The following is a 23,751-nucleotide window of genomic DNA, read 5'->3' on the forward strand; positions in this document are numbered from 1 at the left end:
CGAATATGCTTAATCCAAAATTAAGAAAAGGGTAGGCGTAGATTTAACTTGAAAAATATTATCATAAAATCATAAGCGTATTATATTTTATTTATTTTTTTAATATATATTGATAGTGAAAGTTTTAAAAAGTTTGGCTGGATCTTTTCCTCGTCAAATATTTAGAGGAGTACGATTAAGTGGGATAGAGCTATGAGCCTGAGAAAAGGACTAACTACACTTCACAATGAGATGAAAAAACTAACAAGTACATTTAACAACGAGAAAATGTTGATTTCGAAATCGCTGGATTGTTGTTAGGTTGAAGGTCTGATGAGTGTGTCTGAAAATCGATAGGCCGAGAGTAACATGAAATTGATGAATTATGCTCAAGAAACACTACGTATATGAGAAGTAGAGTATATGTTTAGCCTGAGAAAAGAACCAAAGGACTAAGAAGTACACTTTACACCGAGAAAACGTGAATTTAGGAAATGTATTTTCCTTGTCTCATCCTTGCATCTCCCATGACTTTGCATTGAGTAACTTGTCGGAGGGACAAGCAGTGTGCTTTTTGGGGATTCGGATCGGTTGCAGTCACAATAGTGACTGCAACTTAACACTGCACGCAACTTTGGTCGTCTATTTTGGTGATCAACGGTTTAAATTCATAGCTACAGTAACATGAACAGTATTCCATGCTACAGTACAATGCAAGTATTTTGTGCTACATACCACGAACAGTATTTCGTGCTACAGTACCGTGAACAGTACACCGCACGATCTAGGCCGTTTAGCTTGTATCCAAGGATGCTATTGCTACTGCTTAATTTTCTAAAACGCTTTTTAGAAAATCTGCTTTTTGGTGGTTGATAATTGGTAAGACAAGTCAACATGTTGCGTGAATTTAATTAATTAGATAAGGTATTTTCTAAAACGTATATTTAGATAAGGTATGAACTGAGCAGATACAGATTAAGAACTGCAATGCATAATAGTTCAGATCATAGCTAGATTCGTTAATATACAGTATATATACCAATAACTTCAATCAATACTTTATACAAGAAGTTAAGCAGTGCAATTAACTGAATCCCAGCGAGAGGAACGCATATATACGCCGAATAGGACTCATCCAAAGTTCCAAACTACAACACTGCAACTGAACATCACATTCAGTAAGCATAATACAAATATGTAAAACACCCTATCTGATAATTATTGTCTACTCCCATACAATACAAAGATATCCATGTGATGTAGGATGGCTAGAGCAGTTCCAAAAGCAACAGCTTCGTCAGGCCTCAATTCTGTATTCAGCTCCCATCAAAGTAATCCTTGATAATTAGTTCTTGAATCTTTGGGATCATTTTTCTTCCACCAATGACAACAACCTCATTTGATCAGATTCTTCTTGTTGTTCCATTTGATCATCACATCAGGCTGTTGATGATCATAGTAAATCAATTTCAGCATATATACCTGATTGAAAAATGAGTAACTTTTACACCCTCAACCAATTATACCAGCATGGAATCCACTGTAAAAGGTAACCTGCTCCGCAGCCAAAGATGAAATTGCCTTTCAAAGTTATCTTCTCTGCAGCCAAAGATGAAATTGCCTTTAAAAGTTATCTTCTCTGCTGCGTTCATCGTCTTAAGACCAACTTTACTGTAAATTGAGGCTCATCAATCCAAGAGAGTTCAGCCTTTGTATCTTGACCATAGAATTTTATCTGACATTTTTTACACTGAACAATCCAAAACATTTTATCCGACACTTTTTACACTGAACATTAATCCAAAAGAGGGTTGAGCCCAGTGTTAATGGTTGCTGTCATCACCTATGATGGTGGAGCCTTCCGGTATGCTGCCATCACCAATTAATTAAACATAACGTGCATGATTACTTTGATCTAGAAGGGCCACCGTTTGTGGATTAGGGTCAACACCAACGACGACATAGGCTATGAAAAAGAAAAAAAAAAGGAGTGCCAGAAAACCAACCCAACCAATCTGATGAGCCCATTTGAACGAGAAATTTCTCCATTTAACACGAGATTCAAATGCATAACCGTAACAGTTGACACAGGCCTTGTCATTCGATTCTACTACACTACAACAACCAAGCTCAACTTCGAACGATGCTTTTGCTGCTGCTGCTAAAAACCAGGGTAGTGAAGGCCGCATAAACTGTGTACAGCATGCGTATTTAAGCCTAAAATGCTGCAATGCAACTTAACTGCTTCATATAGTAACATATTACTCTGTACAGATCCAGAGGGAAATGTAGAAATTCGTGTTATCACAAACAGTTACTACATTGTATTTTGGGACAACTGTCATGCAACCCTGTAGAACATCTCTGCCGTGTCCCCCATAAGAAATGTACAGGAGAACGAAAAATGTGATGACAAGTGTATATTGACTGTAATCTATAGCTATGACAATGCTGAGTTTCTAGATGGCAAATCTACGGCTTCAGCACTAAACGAAGACGCCAGGCAAGGTTTCCTTTGTATTGCATCACCAGAAAAACTTCACAGAAGAAATTGTCATATAAATCGCAGGTCACGTACTATTTCTCACTGCCATCCTTCTCGTCTAATGCTCCATTAGGCTTCTCAGACCTTACTGGAAGAACGCTGCGCCGCTCTTTGCCACCTGGTTTCGCTGATGCATTCCCATACCATATCATCCCAACAACAGCAAGGATCATCCCAAGGACTACCTGAAAATTCAGACCTTCCTTGCCAAAGAAGAGAAACCCAAGGGACAAGACGAGCACTGTCTTCATGTGGCCCAGGACTTGGAAGGATACGGCAGAAAACCGACCAATGCAGATAAATTGGCTCAGATTAACACCAATGGCAATGACACATGAGAGAGTCAGGAAAAACTGCAGAACAATAAAAACCATCGTAAGATGAAATGGAAAATTTGAGGTCAAATTACAAACAAATCAAGCATTGACTCAAATTCATCCATATTCCAACCAAGTAAAGTGTAACTATAGACTAATAACAAGCAAGAGATTGCACATAAAAGGAAATCTATAGACTATAGTTGTTTGAAGTTACTGCTAACAAGTGATGCTATGAAGTAAAGACTTTTGTGGTCACAAGAGGAAATGTAATGCTAGTCTAGGTCATTGAAAATGAGTAAATTTCATAAAATCCCACATATTATGGTCCAAGTTGCACAAAACCACTGGGATTTTGGCATGTGACATATAACCCCACGTATTATAATCCTAGAGTTTCACAAAACCACACTATTGATCATTTTTTAACTTATATCTACCACACTTCTGAGTTATACAATCACATCTCAAATTTATGAGCGTTTTATCCATCATATAAATATTACATCCGCTTTGTAAAATTTTAATATATGAGTATGTCAAAATGGTTAACGGTGTTGGTTTGTGAAACTTTAGAATCATGGTTTTGTGTCACATGCCAAAATTCATGTGGTTTTGTCTAACTTCGATCAGAAACAAAGCATTGTAATGAGGCTAGCCTCTTACCAAAGCAATCGATGTGAAACCAAAGTGATCCACTCTTTTGCCTGTCAACAAGAAATCTACAAAGGGCCCAACTAGCAGAAGAGATCCCGCTTGGGCTGGAGCAGTGTGGCCCAGGAGGTTGAATGAGTTCAGAGAGTACTTCCTTTGGAGAAAATGAACATACTGCAAGGAAAATAGAAAAGGAAAGGAAACTAATGAGCAATTTGTCTATAATTAAAGAAGTGAAAAACAAACAAATGATTTAGGGAGTGCCAATTATTCATAACTAACAAGGACTACAGGGAACCAATAATGATTCAGGGAGTGCCAACTATTCATCATTCATCAATAAGAAGACAAATAGATAGCCACAGTTACTGTTGTACCACCATGTACTAATTTCCCCCTCATAAAAATGTTCATGGCTGCCAAAGGAGAGCTATAGGAATAGAATGCAATCTTATCTCATGGCTGATATATAAGACATAACCATACAACAAGGGTGGTGATTTTAACTTACATATTGTTGTAAAGCTGTGCTCCAAACAGCTATAACAGCAGCAGCCAGACCTTTTGCATTTACACTGACATCAGTAACTGTGCAGACTGCAACACCTATAAGCACAACCATTATGCTCAGCTTTGTGTCCCGGGAGTAATGTACACGATCGAAGACAACCTCCAGGAGACATGATGCAGGTATCATGCACAGCTTTGCTATCTGAAGGGAAGAAAAAGGACTGTTTAGTACTTGAAAGTTTAAAGCCATGATGGAATCTAGCTACTAGAACGGTCCTTTGCTAACCTGATAAAATCCCACAGAGTTCCACATCAAGCTCACATTCATTCCAACAATTGACAAGTTCGAAAAGATCACAAACTTAATCAGATCTGGTATTGGTAAGTGGGAGGGCTGGCTGAGGCCTAACCACCGAAACACGATAGTCATCAAGGTGGTTGTCACAAAATGAAGACCAGTTAATGTTGTGGCTGCAAAATACAAAACACAGTCAGTTACATGGCATCCATTATCATACAAATGAAGTATGTGTATGTTGAGGAGCAGCCCATAAATCTTGTTGGACACAACAAGAAACTGGATAATATAGTGTGCTTCCACTGTTCCATTAAGGCCCTTTTAATGTTCAGCAAGCAGAGTGGCAGCTTGTGACAAGAAATTATGATCATAATTCTCATAGCAGCTAGAACAGCGTGGTTTTCAGGTCCACCGGATACCTTATAGGTTCACTTTTAATTTGTTTTAGATCACAACAAAAACAAATCCGGCGAACTTCTTTGGCATATGGATTATCTAGAATTCAAATGATTGGAATTTGATAAAAAATTACTCAAAGTTTAAAGATGCCTGTCAGTCAATTGTTTAATTGCATGCCCCAAGGAACAAACATCTGGAATCCACAATTACATAAGATCTAGTAGCATTTATTCGTTCTATACTAAAACAACATAATACTGCAAGTTTGTCATCCCAGAACACGGAGTAGCCTGGAATAAAACATCACAAAATATATATCTTAAGGTAGCAAAAAACATACCGAAACTGAATCCATGTGTAGCCATCAGAGCCTTGTTGACCATGATGATTCCAACGGATGTGGTGATGTTGAAACTCCATGCCGCAAAATCTAGCACCTTCTTCTTGTCGGATTTGCTCATGGAAGAAGTCATTTCGCTCGAATCCTTGAGGCTTCAAATCAACACCAACACTTTGGCAGGGGAGGACCTAACAAATTATTTTGGGAGGAAACAAAACTGTAAGAATTGGTACTAAGGTTAAAACAGAGAGAAAAATCCTCTTCCAGATCTAGAAGGAGAAGAGAAGGAAAAAGGTTAAGGCACAGAGAAATGGTGCGCGCGGGTAGAACGAGAGGAAAAGAGGACGCGCGCTCACCGGAAGCACGCCGTCGGCCGGCGCCGCTGGCTCGAGGGGTGATGGATGGAGATCAGCGAACTCGCTCGCGAGTCGAGAGGCAGAGGTGGCGGGTGGGGAGAGATTGGCTTGGGCGCGGCGAGGAGGAGCCAGAGGCGAGGGTACGCGGCGGCGGGAGCAGCTGGACGCCGCCGGGCACCGCCGCTCGCGTCGCGGTGGTGGAGATCGCCGCGCGACGGCGGAGGCGGCGGCGGCGGGCCAAGGAGATTTTGCTCGTGTGGTGTTTTTTTTTTCTTTTGTTTTAATTTTTTTTTTAGCGAAATGAAAACAAGTGTCTCCAAATCTCCCAGATCTGCCACTATGTGGAGGGTTATTTATAGTGTGCTTTAGTTTGGTTTGAAATTTTGAATTTAGTACCAAAATATGTCCAAATTCCTCGATTAGATCGCCGTGATTTCGTTTTCAAGTAAGGTGTCAAGAAAATGCCAGCCCATCCTTCCATCACCGCGATATTACAGGAGTAATATTTTTTCTTTTTTCCTTTTTAAGTAGTATTTTCTTTGAGAAGTAATAAGGACCTGCTCGAAAGTGTTTGATCAACGATGGATGGAACTGAAAAGTTGTATTCCTCCGTTTTACAATGTAAGTCATTCTAATATTTTCTATATTTATATTGATGTTAATGAATCTAGATAGATATATGTCTATATTCATTAATATCAATATGAATGTGGAATATGCTAGAATGACTTACATTGTGAAACGGAGGGAGTACTTCCTCCGTCCCAAAATATAGCAACCTAGAACCGAATAAGATGTATCCTAGTACTATGAATCTGGACATACTCGTCCAGATTCAATCTGTCCAGATTTGTGGTACTATGATACGTTCTATCGGGATCTAGGTTGCTATATTATGGGACGGAGGGAATAATAATTATTCAAGTATAGAGATGAATAATTTAAATATTAAAAAGTCGATTGATCTATTTAAAAAGTTTTCAGGGAAATATTAACGAACAATTCTTTTCTCAAAAAATATCGCACAGTTTAAACATGCATCTATTAAACTTTAAATCAACAATTGTGTTGTGTGGTTCTGTTTGTGAAAGTACTATATGTATCAGTGTTCCGCTTAACTGGTTGATTATATTTATTAATTAATTAATACGGTTGACACAACGTTGGGGTTAAGATCTGTATACTTTTTTTTTAGAACAATATCTGTATACTTGATTGTTTATTAATAATGTAAACACATACACCGTGCAGTTAGGGTGTCACATAAGCATGGCAGCTCATACACGTAGGGTCCATGCATCCATTATATTCAGATCTCAAATCAGATTTGGGCATGCAACCTTTTTTGAGATTCCAAGCCATCGCACTCAAATCAACATTTCATCCAAGTTACTACTAACTAGTCCGTTGATTAAGATTATATACTCCTACTTAACTTAAGTTTTTGTATGTATCTTCAAAAAAATGTTTCGACATGTGTATTCTAAAATGTGATTGCTGTTTTGGGGGGAGTTTGGAAAACTGACCAAGTTAATTCTATATATTAATTCCATTGACTATATAGCTCATGTATTTATGAAGTAAAGGTGTGATTTGGCACGCCAAGCTACGCATACAAAAGGCATGAGCAGGTCAGAAACCACCCCATGTTTTATATGTATGGAGTAATACGAATTGTATGTTGGTATCATGCATATGCTGAATCGATCGATCATCTGTTGGAGTGTTAATTGGACAACTTTAATTGTCGTGCAGGTTGTTACATGTGCAATTAATTGGCCAGATAGTAGTAGGAGTACTACTGTGTTTTTAGTCAAGTCGTGTACACTCCTGAGAGTGATTAACTATGGGCAACTAGCTTAATTACTGATTTGTCGGTGTGTGTACATGGATGCACATGCACCTGATGGGCCAAGTAAGCAGCAAACCATCTTTAGCTTTTCAGGCCCGTATGTGATTGGGCCGAACTACGGCCCAAAGTCAAAACGTATTAATAAAAACAAAGATCCCTTCACCTAGATTTCTTTCATAACCACACAAGCATAATAGATTAATAGTATCATTTTGGTGTTAAAAGCAAAATATCATGTTTTTTTTAGAAACATTACGAGCGAAGATGCCTTCGAAAGATTGGACTGGCAAATGTTAAGATTAATAACGAAGTCATCACAGTTATTATCGACAGATATATTATATATCACTTAAGAAAATAATATACCTATGTCGAGTGTAGAACTTGAACCCGATGAGCTGATTCCACCACAGTTGAGTAACATTCACTTCAGAAAAAAAAAATCATTTCCTCTCTAAAAAGCCAAAAGCAGTGCTGCAGGCTGCAGCCATGATGCGACTGTATACGCGTACCTGCACCGACAAATTACGAACCATTAGTCCATTTGTACTCTCCTGGCCAAAGGAAAAAATTGGAAACCATTAATCTAGTTGCCAATAAGTAATCAATCTCAGGAGTGTACACAACGTTGACTAACTACTACAACTCACACGAGATATCATCGATGATCACTGAATTCAGCAGGGTACAATATATCCGTATTATGGGAACTAGACATGGATTTTCAATGTGATCATGCCCTCCCTACGCATAGCTTTCGCGTGCCGAACCACACCTTTACTTCACGGAGGAATTGACCCTATATCATTGAAAAATTATGATTTTAGTTTTCACCCAAGATTGTTTAAATCTCAATTCTGATGTACAATTTTACAATCCTAATTAAGGGTAAGTTCTTATAGGATTGACTATTTTGTTTATTCTTGGTATGCTTCCTAAACCGTTAAATGATACGTTTAGTGAAAAACATTTTACATATAAGTTTTTTTTAAAAAAATCAAATAAATCTATTTTTTAAATTTATAATAATTAATAATTAAATATTCACGTGCTAATCACATATTTCGGTATCTGTGCCACTAAGTAGCAGAGTTGAACGACTCTTTTGAACGTCTAAGATGTCTGATTCTACAATTCTGTATAGGCAGGATATATTACTTTACGTTTTAATTTATACAATTCTATGATTGCGATCCTATATCGAATTTTCCAATCCGATCCAGGATCGTGATTTTAACAACCTTGATACCATCGAAAGTTAACTCTATTACTCTATTTATCATTGCATATCCAAACTTTTGTTAGATTCATTTTAATTTTATTTATTTATCCCCATCTCACGCTCAAAGTTGGTATCGATATCACTCTATCCCAAACTTGACTATGGCTACCTATATCATCCTCAAGCTTACCACGGATAAACCGCCCTTAAAGTCGCACATAGCCATGGTGATTGAGGTTGCAAGGTTATCCATGGTTATTACCCTCGATTAGACTCACACAAGCAATGTCCTTGAAGTCACCCATGACCACAACAAAATGACCATTGTGCTCACAAGGCCACCATGTACAGTACCCTTGATCGGGCTTGCCACATGTCGCCATCCTCATCACAGTCGAGCTTGCATTGTTACCCATGTTTGCCACCATAGATCTAGCTCGTCGATAATCACTTCCTCACCTCCACAAGGGAACAATGTAAGTGAATAAAGATCCATACTGAGGTCTCGGAGGACGTCTTGGTAGAGTAATCTTCACTTGTGATCATCTCTAGAAGTTTGAGTTGGATCTTGGTGGTCACTCGAATTCTAGAGAAAGACCTAGGGGTGTTGGATTGAAGGCCGAGGACTTCTGCCGGGATCTCTGCACGATGAGGCAAGAGGTTAAATCAAGATCCAACTCTTCAGAGTTTCTCGACAAAGAGTAGGATCCATGTGATCCGAACTTCGGGAAAAAAAATCCTTTTGTCTCCACTGTGCATATTTTGTGCTTGCCCGTGTGATTCAATTACTCTGTTTGTCTACTGTGTATCGTGCTGATTGAATAGGCCTAGAAGTTTGATTAGATTTGAAGTCAATTCTCTCATTTATTTCAATCCCAGAAGTTCCTGTCTTAGAACTCCGGAAGTTCTGGGGTGTCTGAGCTGCCAGGAAGTTCGGTCGTTCTTCACGAGGAGGTTCTGAGCCCTGTTAAAATTTGACCGTTGCGATTGTTTTTAGTATTTTTCAGGAAGAAAAAGTACGAATTACCCCCTCGAACTATCGCGGTCGGCCGAAATTCCCCCCCGAACCTGAAAACCAGACATCATTCACCCTAAACTTTTAATACCGGACGAATTACCCCCCTCGACCCAATTCAGAGCAGTTTTGTGCTATGTGGCGTACGCGTGGAAACCCAGTCAACATTTTCCTTTTTTTAAACATGGTGGGGCCCAGCTGTCATTCTCTCCCATCTCCTCCTTTTCCTCATCCCCTCTTCCTCTCTCTTTCTCTTTCGCGACGTCAGGCGCAGCCGCGCGGGCGGTCGGCACACAAGGGCGGCGGTGGGTGGTCGGCGCTCACGGCGGCGCGCGAGGGTGGGCAGTGGGTGGCGGCGTGGGAGCAGGATGTCGGCGGAGAAGCGAGGCGGAGGCGGAGAGGAGCGGTGGCCGGAGCTTGTTGACGAGCGGTGGTAGGCACGACGAGGAGGGGGAACTGGTCTGTGGGCTCCAGACAGCAGCGGGTGGCGAGGAGGGGGCGTGGCTGGGAGGGCGAGGCGAGCGTGGCTGGGTTCACGAGGCGAGCGCAGTGGGCGGCCGGGAGGGCGCGGCGGCAAGCGAGGGTGCGGGCGCGGCTAGGTGCACAAGGCGAGCGCGGTGGGCGGCATGGAGGGTGCTGTGGTGGGTGCGGTTAGGTGCACGAGGCGAGCGCACGGAGATTCCGGCGAGCCCTCTCCTCCCACCTCCGGCCAGTATGCTCCCACTGCGGTGGCCACGGGGAACATCATGAGCTCCCGCAGCGGTGGCGGCGGCCTCCGTGGCAGGGCGATGTCTGCCAACCGCTTCGTTGGTATCCCTCGACGCTCCAGGATGAGCCTCCTCTTCCGGCGCTGACGCCCGAGTGTGTCGGTCTTTGCAGGAAGGCGGTGGAGTACTTCGATTGGATGTGCCGTGTGCGGCCGGCCTGACGCCATGTCCGACACGTTCAGGAGACTCTTAGGTGTTCTTCTGATTTCCTCGTCGTCGTGATGTGAATGTTTTCTCGATAATGTGTTGCTGTTTCCTCCCTAGTTTGGTTAACTACTAGATTGCCCATACTATCCATAATTGAATACCCGCGCCACCGCCCACCAACCGCGCGGCAGCACCTGATGACGCGCTGCCGCCCACCACCCCCTCACGTGCCTACCGCCCGCGCGGCCGCGCCTGAAGTCACGAGAGAGAGGAAGAGGGGAAGAGGAAAAAGGAGATGGGAGAGAATGACAAGTGGGTCCCACCATGTAAAAAAAAGGGAAAATGCTGACTGGGTTGCCACGCGTACGCCACGTAGGATAAAACTGCTCTGGATTTGGTCAAGGGGGTAATTCGTCCGGTATTGAAAGTGTAGGGTGAGTAATGTTTGGTTTTCGGGTTTAGGGGGGAAATTCGGCCGACCACGATAGTTTAAGGGGGTAATTCGTACTTTTTCCTTTTCAGGAACGTCTATTCACCCCCCCTCCCCTCTAGGCTACATCATTAAGCTTTCACCGTTGTCAACGACGTGTGGTGTACCATACCGCCAAGTCGACGACGACTAGGTAGGTTTTCCCAAATATGATACTCAAGTGATACTAATATATGAGAGCACTACCAGCTTCGACCAACAGAAATAGAGCTATTACCTTACAGATAAGGGGCCCGAACCTTGTATAGAAATCCTTATCTCCATCTCTTATACCTCAATCTCGCATATGCCCTGGTACCAACGATCTCCATACCATACAAATACCGTAGTCGTGATCTACAACATCGACAAGTAGTATATACTGTTTTAAAGTTGGCTGCAGTGTATACATGTTTTCGGTCAATATTAGTATATGCAGTTTTTTTTTACATTGGTATATACTGTTTTTTTAGTAGTGGTATATACTATTTATCAGTTCGTAGCGGTATATTCTTTTGTTCAAGCTAGCGTCGGTATATACTGTTTTTTATTTACTAGCAGTATATACTGTTTTTAAAGTTAGTTTCAGTATATCCTATTTTTCAATTAGTAGCAGCATATGCTATTTTAAAGTTAGTATCGGTATACGGTGTCTTTGTCAGGGTTATCAGGGTTATGGATACCATATACCTAATAGTAGTTGATTAAATCTCGGCAGTACCAATAACCTGCGGATATAGGAGGAGTTCCGGATAAAGAAAGACAACCAAAGTTCTACATGGAAACGACAAGAACTACTCGGATTGTATCCATATTGGTTTCCTAGTTCTACTTGGACAAGGGGACACTTATGGGTATAAATACAAGGCCCCCTAGAAGGAGAGGGGACAATCAACAGACACATCCACCACAATCTACAGAACAATAGATCAAGACAGAAGATCAACATACAAGCCAACATACGCCAAGACAAGACGCCGGATATCGACTTCAGGGATAAGCACGGCTAGTCCCCTACGGTGACTCCGGATACTGTCAGGAGAGACATAGCGTTGTCTCTGATCTCGCCGGGTACGAACTCGAGGAGGAAGACTACCCTGCTACGAGTTAGACCTTCAGACCGCCATGTCGACAACAGTTAGATATGCTACCCCAAATATTGTACTGTTGTGATTATGGTGAATAAGAGCAATACCGGCTTCGGCCAATAGGATGTAGGGTTATTACCTGACAATTCAGGGGCCCGAACCTATATAAAAATCCATGTCTCCATCTCTTTTACCTCAGTCTCGCGTATATCTTAGTACCAATGATCCACATACTATGCAAATACCGGAATCACAACATCAAACATCGACAGTGGCGCGCCAGGTAGGGGGATTTTGGTGTTTTAGGATTTAGACGAGATGGGTTTAAGAGATGGATTCTTCAACAACAAGCTACTCGACGACTTCGGCTATGGAAGATTTAATCTGACCGGAGTATGTCTTCCGACGAGATCGGAAGCATAACCGAAAATTCGGTCCTTCGAGATAGATAGCTTCAAGACGTCGCTACCGCTGCGGCGGACATCGACTCAGCCTTCCTCATCCTTGGTTGACTCGATCTCCAACGCGGCGTCCCTAGAAAAAACAGCAAAATTACAGCCGGCGAGGATATGCAACTTTGTTCAACCTCGGACAACAATTAGATACGGAGTACTACATTGGACTCCCATGCAAACTAGTCGTGCTCCTACGACCTAACCACAAGTAATCAAGTCGGACACGACAACAGCTACTGCATGCCCATGATTGAGCATGCACATGGACAACCGGGAGGAAAGAAAAAAAACACACGTATTCATACAGTACGTGTCCATCAAGGTAATTAGTATATTAATTTTTTAAATTAATCTACTAATTTCGTAGATATATCCGGCATATATCTACACAGGTACGTATTATTTTATATAAAATTTTTCGTACCTATTTTCAGACTATACAATATTGTCAGATCCAAAATTTATTATGTTTATCTAGAGCATGTATTTTATATAATATCTATTGCGCGAGTGTCCCCAGTGTTAAATCGACTACAATCTAACGCTGGGGGCTCGCTCTATTTCATTCCGTATAAATCATGCTTGTTTACGGTTTACATAATGCCTGATATTTACATCTGCTTGTTATATCCTGATAATATTAAAAGATCCATGCAGTTTTTCGAATACATACTCGATATTATCTGTTATATGTCTTGCCTTCTAGAAAATATTTTTCAAGAACAATTGAGCACTCGAGTAGGTTGTGGTCAAGTACACCGCATTATCGAGAATGATCTCGACGAATGCAGAGTCGTCGCGCCCAACCTACCAACGAAGACCGACTACCTATCTCATAGCACCGGCCATGGCTGGACTACTCGAGAAAAGGTTGTTAACGGATAATTCCTCGCAAACGCCGTCGGCTTGATCACTCGACATGATTGCGAACGGACATCTAGATATGCTACAAGTTGGTTGTGTGAGTCATGCTGGCCACATGAGACGCACATGTAATAAACCAACTCTAGCACCTCCATTGGTGTTCGAGAGATAATTCTACACGTTCGCTGGTCTTCGAACCAGTACGTAGCAATCTCTCGCACCGCAACCTCCATTGGTGTTCGAGAGATAATTCTACACGTTCGCTGGTCCTCGAACCAGTATGTAGCACTCTCTCGCACCGTAACCTCCATTGGTGTTCGAGAGATAATTCTACTCGTTCGCTGGTCCTTGAGCTAGTACGTAGCAATCCCTCGCACCGCAACCTCAGATGGTCGAGGTACGACTACAGCAATAACGCAGCGGTCCTCGCACCACGACTTCAAATGATCGAGAGACACCTACTCACTGGTTCTCAACCAGTCAATCGTAGTGATCTCTTGTACATTTACTTCTAGTGGTTGAGTTACATCTACTACCTGGTTCTTGACCAGAGGTGTAGCGATTCTCCCATTACCTCTACTTCAATAAAGTTGATATCAGGTACACAATAATGCCAAGTGTTTTACCCAGAGATCCCTTACCACAAAGACACCTAGCGTTGAAACCTATCCTAATGTCCCTTTACGCTGTCTTGACAAGGCCTCCGAGGAACCTAAGGGAACTTCGGCTGGGGACGCCCAGAGCGGATAAGGACTTGTCGGATCCTTCAGAGACGAAAGACCATGTAAGATCTGGTCGTGTAAGAGTTCTCGCCGTGCGTATTAACCAAGCCGTGCAATTGGAAATTGGGTTTTCCAACTTCACGGCTAGGGGCTAGGATCAGTGCTTGTTCAACCGAGGCAGGTCAAAGGTCCAAGAGCTTTATCTTTCGAGAACGATTCTCCGACGACAAGGCTGGGGGCTAGGGAGAGTGTATAACTCAACAAACTGACTGATCGAAGTCGGTAAAAGAGTAGACGCTCATATACAAAACATTGATCTGTAAGTTTAATTCATTTTCGGTTTTCCATACATTCTATAACATGTTACCCTTTGAGCGTTCGCTCGGGGGCTATTTCTATCTAATATTCTTTTCTGAGTATTGATTTCAGGAAAATTCTATTCGACATTATCTAAGGCTCCATGTCTCTATGGTTCTACACCAAGATCGACTAAGGCGAGTACGACAAATGTTAACAAGGCTTCGTCGCAGATTCTACGCCTTCTCGATCGCTCGAGAACGGTTGGTGGATCTCGACAAGGAATACGGAATGAAGAAATGGTGTACCCGCCAAGATAAAATTTCTTGACTTCAATCCAAATTCTCGATTACAGCAAGACGGGAGACTTAGTCGCATGTTCTGTACTTTCTTGGTTGGCGTCGGAGATTGACTCAGACAAACCCTTTAGGTGCCCGCACGAGACTGATAAAGGAAGTCTAACATTATCTTTTAACTGACCGAGAACGGTCACATGAGCTCGATAACAGTTACTCCAGGGCCTGCGCGCAGTTGAGAATATGAATTCATTCAATGGCATCGAAGTCGGGGGCTACTGTCAAGGTTATGGATACCACATACCTAATAGTAGTTGACTAAATCTCGGCAGTACCCACCACATACTATGTCCTATACGGAAACAACCTGCGGATATAGGAGGAGTTCCGGATAAGGAAAGACAACCAGAGTTCTACATGGAAACGACAAGAACTACTCGGATTGTATCCATATTGGTTTCCCTAGTTCTACTTGGACAAGGGGACACTTAAGGGTATAAATACAAGCCCCCCTAGGAGGAGAGGGGACAATCAACAGACACATCCACCACAATCTACGGAACAATAGATCAAGACAGAAGATCAACATACAAGCCAACATACGCCAAGATAAGACGCCGGATATCGACTTCAGGGATAAGCACGGCTAGTCCCCTACGGTGTCTCTGGATACTGTCAGGAGAGACATAGCATTGTCTCTGATCTCGCCGGTACGAACTCGAGGAGGAAGACCACTCTGTTGTCAACTACGAGTCAAACCTTCAGACCGCCATGTCGACAACAGTTAGATAGGCTACCCCAAATATTGTACTGGTGTGATTATAGTGAATAAGAGCAATACTGGCTTCGGCCAACAGGATGTAGGGTTATTACCTGACAATTCAGGGGCCTGAATCTGTATAAAAATCCCTGTCTCCATCTCTTTTACCTCAGTCTCGCGTATATCCTAGTACCAACAATCCCCATACTATGCAAATACCGGAACCGTGACATAAAACGTCGACAGTCTTTTACTAGTTAGTAGTAGGCACGGGATTTCCAGTTATCGGAGAATATTAAGGTGCACAGAAGGGGCAAGAACGTCGGATTTTTTCTACAATAGCCTTTGCTTTTTGTGTAGTTTGAAGCCAATGTTTTACGTAGAGAAACCCTTCGAAAGACCGAATATTCTATGTGAAGGAGAGAAAAATCACAAATTAGAATCGAGCTGTAAAAGATTGGAAGACGAGGGGCGTTTTCGCAAAACGACACCCACTAACCCTAGCCGCCGTTGCCGTCGGAAGAAAATTGCATAGGACAGTAGTCCTTCGCTCATCCGAAGGACTTTGTCCCTGCACATGACACGTGTTAGGTTATATTCTCAGAGCACCCCTCCTTTGTCCCTACTAATCTCACACACGATGCGTTAGACCTAGTCGTTGTCTTCTTCCCACGCGGGAGACGACTAGGTGCAACGAAGTAACCGGGCCTTCGTGCTTGATCCTAATTCATGCATGGAGAATTTGCAAGACGTTATGAACAAGACTTCCAACTATACACGGAGAATTTGCAATCTTGCACACCATGCATGGCTAGCTTTCCAGGTTTAAACCAATTTTAGCTAACACCCTAATACATCGATAAGCATGACCGTAGTGTAGTTTATCGAGCTTCTCTTGCCTTGCCTGAACGCCCCAACTCAAGCAAGGTCATAAGGACACCCTTATGTCACAAGCTGCCGCTGCACAGATTCGCCTCACGTGTTCGCGCACACAGGGAGCCACCACATTTAGCGCCTGCCGCCACCACCGCCGCCGCCGTGGTGCTTCATGCCTATCACCGCCCACGAAGACCAAGCCAAGAAGAGCAGGACATAAGGGCATGTACAACCAAAGCCACCCCTAGAGTGTCCTCACTAACTGAGGGCACTCTCAAGGGCACTCATCTTGTGACCAAAGCCACACTTAGATGGACTCTTCAAAATTTGAAGAAATTGGCTAAAGGTACTCTAATCCACAGTGCGTATCCTAGCCCAAAGAAGCCTCATGTGAAAAGTTTCCAAAATACCCCCACATTCTCGAGGGGAAGTGCGAGAGAGAGGGGAGAGGGGTGGAAGGGGAATATGGTAGCTGGAGAGATCGTCGCCTGTGGCGCCCGTCCCCGCATTGCATCCCTCGCGCATGTCCCCTGGCCGAAAAGGAGATAGAGCCGCGTCCCCCAACCAGGGCGCGCGACGACTCGTGAGGGGACGACGCGGGCGAAAAAACTCATGGCGATGGACGGCGTGCTCTGGGGAGACGAGTTGGAGGTACGCACTACACATGCTATAACGGCGGCGTCAGTTAATAGGATTTGGGTGAATAGTGTAGTGGAAGCCTTGCTTTGAAATTCCAATTGGACACGTGTCGCATAGGAGACAAAGTCTTTCCTAGGAGCAAAGGACCGCAGTCCTATGAAATTTTCTTCCGCCGCCCTCTCGTCTCCCCCTCGCACCGCCGCCGCCGCCTCCCCCTTGCGCCGTCGCCGTCGCCGTCGCCGAGGGTGGGCTTCAAGGTGGACGCGGAGAAAGCGAGGAGGCGAGCTCTCCTCTCTTCCCCTCTCGCCGGCTCGCGAATCAGTGCTGCGCGGAGAGATGAAATCTGACAGGAGGAAGCCGTAGGCGTTAGCTGCTACTCTGCGTTGGCGATGTCGAGGGTTCGCGACAGGGCCGAGGACTTCAAGGAGTCCGTCCGCGTCGCCGCGCTCGGCCATGGGTACACGGAGGTGAGCTCAACGGCGGCGCGATTGCGCGGCATTCTCCACCATCTTCGCTGGAATGGAAGCTATCACAGATATCGCCTGAAAGAATATTGTTGATCCACCCTTATGTTGATTTCCTTCTGACAGTCTCAGTTAGCCGCGCTCATGTCTTCTTTCATCATCCGGAAGCCGCCCCCCAAATTACCCTTTACAAAGGCTGCAATCAAGACGGTACGAATTCTGTCTTTGCTGCAATGCTGTGGTGATGATTTGGTATGGTAGCTTGCTACTATATTTATGGTTTGTTTTCGTGTAGCTTGAGAGTGTCAGGGAACTGGAGAAGTTTATTGTGAAGCATAGGAAGGACTATGTTGACATGCATCGCACCACGGAGCAAGAAAGGGACAACATTGAGCATGAGGTGAATAGTGGTTACTTGTTGATTTTATTCTTTCTTTTCCTACGAGCATTATGGACATCTACCGTAACCTGCTATCATGTTAAAACGTACTCTGCAACCTGGTGGATGAGTTCATTGAAAAATTTGTTGAACTACTCTTTCTTTTCCGACGGGGTTACATTAGGACATCAACACTACACCGCAATCATGTTAAAACATATACTTTGCAACATGGTGGATGAGTTTATTGAAAATCTAATACTAAGGTTTGTTTGACATTGCATTGGAGTATCTTTCTTTGGTACTAATACTATTATCGCATCCTGATATATTCATACTGGTAAAATGTGTGCATTTTTTTTTGGCAATTTTCGGCTATGGATTAGGCATGTCTTCTCAACTTTTTATCTGTCTAGGTCAGTGTTTTTGTAAAAGCATGCAAGGAACAAATAGATATCCTAAAGAACAGGATCCATGAAGAAAAAGGTGGAAGTACAAAGACATGGCTTGGTACAAGCGATGAGAGCTCCCGGTTGGATTTGATAGCTCACCAGCATGGTGTGGTATGCCTTCTTATTCTTGCCATGGATCAACTATTTTGCTAATTTCCAATACAAAATGCAGTAGCACTCTTGTGTTTTCATTATCTGCACATGGAGGATTGTACCAGTAAAATCTCATTTGTTCTGATATATGTTTGCTACTTCATTTTCCATTTTACAGATATTCCGGGCATTATTATTTGTTAATACAGTTTGTAATTTGTATATATATATTTTAAACTAATCAACTCCTTGTGGATAATTTATCTTCTCCCCTTGCACAAAATTATCTTTTACTGAGACAAGTTGTTTAACACACAGATAAATCTGAGTATTATCCTTTAAATAGAAGAATTGACAGGTCCAGCATTTATTGTCCTGATGAAGTTGGATGATGTGGGTAGCTGGTAGCAGGATATCCATACCTTAGTTTATTGCTATTATTGGACATTAGATACGACAAAACAGCCATGCTGCAACCATCCTGTAAAAATAGGTGAATTTGAACAATGTGAAATTTTGTTTTCTGATTCAGTGCTGCTAGTATAGGCAACCACATGGCCATGTTGCTTTCTTAGTACGAATTTATGCAAATTACATGGTCATGTTTGCTAAGCTGTGTGTTTTCCATATAATTTCACCAGGTTTTGATTTTGAGTGAGCGTCTTCACTCAGTAACTGCACAATTTGATCGTCTTCGGACCATGCGTTTTCAAGATGCTATTAACAGAGCGATGCCAAGAAAACGGATTCAGAAGAAACGAGAAACCAAAGCTGCTGAACCATCTAAGCCAAACCTTGTATTAAAATCTGATGTTTCAAAGGTTGAAGATCAGGAGGTCTCTACTGCACCACTAAGAGTTCAAGAACAACTCTTGGATGATGAAACAAGAGCTCTTCAGGTAATATTTTGGTGTATATGTATTATGCTGATGAAATTCTAGTGAATTGTCATGCATGATTAATTATTTGCATCCTTTTACTCGTATCTTAGGTGGAGTTGACAAATCTTCTTGATGCTGTCCAAGAAACAGAGACAAAGATGATAGAGATGTCAGCACTTAATCATCTCATGTCAACACATGTTCTACAACAAGCTCAGCAGATACAGTATTTATATGACCAGGTAGAAAATCTATTTAAGCCAGTACACCGTATCTGTTATTTCTTTCTTGTAGATTGTCTTCTTATGTGAACATACATGTAGATATTCGTGGAAAAAATATAAATGACACTCCTTTGCTGATGTACTGATAAACATGATGTGTCTGTCATCTATTATCATCCACTGATCTTTTTATTGGGATCCATGGAACACACATTTCCCTCATTAAATTAAATTTCCCTTTTCTGAATAACTATCATGGTCTCTACTTTGCATTTCCCTCTTTATAATACCATCGAACGAAATAAGGTACTCCCTCCATTCCAAAATATAAGGCACAACCTCTCTTAACCCAAAGACTAAGAAATAATTATTATCATATTATAGTTTGGATCATCCTAATAAATACTACCTCCGTTTTTTAATAGATGACGCCGTTGACTTTTCTCACATGTTTGACCCTTCATCTTATTCAAAAAATTTACGTAATTATAATTTATTTTGTTATGAGTTGTTTTATCATTCATAGTACTTTAAGTGTGATTTATATCTTATACATTTGCATAAAATTTTTGAATAAGACGAATGGTCAAACATGTAAGAAAAAGTCAACGGCGTCATCTATTAAAAAACGGAGAGAGTATAATGCATGCATCCAATAGGATTAGATAACATGGGAGTGGAGGATTTAAAAAAGTAATAATTTAATGGAGAAGATGTTATAGTTAATTGCATGCTTGCATGCATGCCTTATATTATGAAACATCTAAGAAAAGTGATTGTGCCTTATATTATGGAATGGAGGGGGTATAAGATCTTTAACTGATGACTCGGGAGGTCCAATTGTGCTATATGCCTTCTTCTCAGGCAGTTGAAGCTACAAACAATGTGGAGCGTGGGAACAAGGAGCTATCCCAGGCGATCCAGCGCAACAGCAGCAGTAGAACCTTCCTCCTGCTTTTCTTCTTTGTTCTTACCTTTTCCGTTCTCTTTCTGGATTGGTACAGCAAATGAAGCTTATGTAAACGCCGTGATTTTTTTTTCTTTTCATTCTGAAAGTGGATCAAGTTATCAGTGCATCCATGTCTCGCTAGGTTTACTGGCCTTTTACGTGCAATGTATTACTGCATTCTTCATCTGAGACTCTGCCGCAAACGTGACAAAGCACGTTTTGTGAAATGGACAAGATGCTAACCATTTTATGAAATGCAAAGCTGCAATCTTACGAACGAAATGTAATTTTTGAACTTCAATACAGTCAGTCACTTTAATTTGCCTGGTTTGGGGGCATAAAATTCAATTAATCGGTGTTTACCCATTTTAAAATTTGCCATGATGATAGACGCGCTCTGAAGCCTGAAATGATTCCATCAGTGGCATTTTATCACAAGTCTACGTTTAAATAATTCTGGCACCATCTAATAATACAAATTGCGTTTAAGTACAGTAAAGTAGTAAGGGACAGGTGCAAGGCAAACCAAAACAGACCAAAGCTCAGATGGTTTGGACGAGGCAACACAGTTCCTGATATTAGACAAGAGAAGAATGAAATGTGCATTTAACCTCTAGTCTTGTCACATTACATCTCTATCTACATCAGCATGCTTATTGCAGACCAACACAGTGTTAACCACCCCTCTTTTACCGGGTTCCCATCCTGTGCCGTTGGGGGGAGAACGGCAGAGGCGCACAGTGAAACGTGAGGAAGCTACAGTAACATGCTGCTGATGCAATGAAAACTGTAGCTACAGTGAAAAAATGTTTTTGCTTATTTTCGTCGTTACTGTAGCGTTTAATCTCGAACATCCAAAACTTGATCCAACAGATATAAATGCCCCAACGGCTTGACACTGTAGCTCTATGCCATTTCAGTTGGAACGGCAGAGGATGCGAAGCCCTCTTTTACCATATGCACCCACCCATTAGTGATTTGCCTTTCCGTATTTACAAAAGTAATAGACAGAACAAGAGCAGGCACAGGCACTGGGCGGAGCTAGAGAAAAAACGAGAGGGTTCCTAACTTTCTTTGCGTAATATTGACATGTATAGCTCAACGATATTATACTAAATAGTTGCATACCCAATACATATAAGGAGCTGTTTGGTTGGGCTGTTTTCGGCCTGTATCAGATACCAACGTGAATTGATTCCCTTACATCTGTTTGTTTTAGATGGACCGTAATCGGTTAGCCCGCAAACGAATCCCAGCCCAATATAAAGTTGATTACGCTCCAGATCGGGCGTTACGCGTTACCGATACGGAGGCGGAGCGGAGCGAACGTGACCTAGCCTTGAGCGCCGCCACCTTGCAGTGCACCGTCGCCGGCGCCGCTCCCCCTGCCCGGCGTGCGTCGTCGACACCGCTGCCCCCTGCCCCGACGCCGTTGCCCCTCCCCTCGCACGCTCCATGACCGCCCGGAGATTGCCCGCCTCGACAAGGCCGACAACCCACTGCTCTGCTACCTTCAGTCCCTCCTCCATCTCCCTCGAGTTCCACATCCCTGACGACTGGATCTGCGAGAAGGACGAGGCTGTTGAGCATCAAGAAGGCATGGCAGAGATCTTGAGGCACACGAAGAAGGCACCAGCCACCAAGGAGGTTCTTCTGTCGTTTCCGCCATCGCCGGTGAGAACCCTCCCCTCACTGATACCACCACTCTTTATGATGATATACTTGTGATGCTGATAATTGATGATCTTTTTCTTTTCATTAACAAATCATGAAGTAGTTTATACTAGTGAATCATTTGTATTCTTGATTGGTTGCATGTATTCCTGCCTCAGTTCTGTTTGCTTTTTAAGTTTACATGAGTTTTGTAGAATCTGTTTTTCCCGATTGCAGGAAAAATCTGGAATAGTAGTTGATGGTTCTTTCATATTTGTTTTCGAGTGTAGGTTAAGTTCCGAAATTTTGTCGGACCAACTCATTTTACTCTCTAGATTTTGAGAATTTTGATTTTCATTACTGCCAGGTGATATATTATTTTGCAGAGTGTCAGATTGGAAAAAAAAAAAGGTTTGTCGTGCATTGCCTTTTCGACAGAATTGTCATCTTGCACATATATAATCAATTTACTTATGTTTCGCAGCATGGACTGTTCCAAACCAATCTACTCGCTGAATCTGAGTCTACTAATCTAGTAGTTTTACTCATGTCAATTGTTCATCCATATATTTCTTCAGTACTTTATTTAGACAGATCACAATGTATCCTCTTGTTGTTTAGTTCATTGAACTTCTGAAGTTCTCACTCCCAGCATGGGTCTTATATTTACTCTTGAGTATTCGGAAGCTACATCTACAAGATCTTGTTCAGAGATCTTCCAGGATGATGCTAGGCTGATATTAGATACAAATTCAAGAAACTAGCTGCTTTCAAATATTTGCATGTCAAAATGGATCCGATATTTACTCTTGAGTATTCCGAACCAAACACCACCCTAGCTTGAGATCGTTGGATCTTGATTGAACTGTTGGAGTTCCACTGCTCTCATCGTGATCCTTCCACAAGGATTCAAGTGCCAATTATTGCTTATCTCATGACTGCTGCGAAAATTAGTCTCGCGGTGCAGCTATTTACTTGTAACTGCCTATATATCTGGTATGTGCATAACTGTCCCATGGGCAATTTATTTCTTTACTTGTTATATTCCAAAAACTTTGTTAGCAAATATTTTTTTTTTGCAGCTGCTGTTGACATTGTTCAACAAATATTTGCTCTACTTTCTGATTAGCATTTAATTTTCTCTTGTCCAGGAAGTTGACTTCAGATGGCCCTGCTTTCCATTTTCTTTTAAAATTCACTTTGCAGAAGCAAATGGAGGGTAAATTTGCAGGTGAGCTAACTTATATTTCATGAAAAGTGTATGATTGGAAACCATAGAAACTATTCCACTTGTTACCAATTGCATAAGTGGAACACATATTTTTGGGTTTTGTGCTCTCCTTTAAACTCACAGTGGCATCTTTTGTTTCTTTTAATGTAGAAGTAACATTATAAATTGGATTCCTTGCATCTTTGTTTGAGCATGAGAACATATTTACATGCATGTGTGCTTCTTAACTTTGGAGTCAATGCCCTTTTTAGAATGAAGCGAGGACCTGCCCGATTATTCACTTTCAGTAGTTTCTGGATGCATGTTGTCCAATTATATCACTTGAATTCTAAAGCCACATGACCTTTTCTTGAATTATTCCTGTACATGCCCTAGCTAGAGTGCTATCAGGTATTAAAAAATACACATTTCCCTTCTTTTCTTTATTTTGGGCCAGGAAGCATGTCACAAAATTTAGGAGTTTGCCCTATATGAGAGCTACTATTGCATATCTTAATCACTGCCTTTTTAGATTGTTGTTGGATCACTTTTGAAGACTGTTTGTGCTAGACTCCTTTA

The 23,751-nt window shown here is 42.1% G+C and overlaps 2 protein-coding genes across 2 annotated transcripts; one reads left to right on the forward strand and one right to left on the reverse strand.

Annotated features, from left to right (window-relative positions):
• Positions 1 to 2,202: 2,202 nt before the first annotated feature.
• On the reverse strand, positions 2,203 to 5,719 carry LOC127758058 (UDP-rhamnose/UDP-galactose transporter 6-like). Its single transcript, XM_052283679.1, has 6 exons — positions 5,399 to 5,719; positions 5,043 to 5,230; positions 4,292 to 4,476; positions 4,007 to 4,207; positions 3,508 to 3,669; positions 2,203 to 2,877 (listed from the first exon to the last, which is right to left on the reverse strand). Exons 2-6 carry the CDS (start codon positions 5,173 to 5,175, stop codon positions 2,557 to 2,559), a joined length of 1,002 nt encoding a protein of 333 aa, XP_052139639.1. The 5' UTR covers positions 5,176 to 5,230; positions 5,399 to 5,719; the 3' UTR covers positions 2,203 to 2,556.
• Positions 5,720 to 17,022: 11,303 nt separating this feature from the next.
• On the forward strand, positions 17,023 to 20,698 carry LOC127756975 (syntaxin-81-like). The gene is made up of 7 exons (XM_052282364.1): positions 17,023 to 17,334; positions 17,458 to 17,541; positions 17,627 to 17,731; positions 18,127 to 18,273; positions 18,897 to 19,154; positions 19,247 to 19,378; positions 20,225 to 20,698. The coding sequence occupies exons 1-7, from the start codon at positions 17,257 to 17,259 to the stop codon at positions 20,369 to 20,371; spliced, it is 951 nt and encodes a 316-aa protein (XP_052138324.1). The 5' UTR covers positions 17,023 to 17,256; the 3' UTR covers positions 20,372 to 20,698.
• The last annotated feature ends 3,053 nt before the right edge of the window (positions 20,699 to 23,751 follow it).

The sequence above is a fragment of the Oryza glaberrima genome, chromosome 12, assembly GCF_000147395.1.
Source record: "Oryza glaberrima chromosome 12, OglaRS2, whole genome shotgun sequence".
In the NCBI taxonomy this organism is placed as follows: domain Eukaryota; kingdom Viridiplantae; phylum Streptophyta; class Magnoliopsida; order Poales; family Poaceae; genus Oryza; species Oryza glaberrima.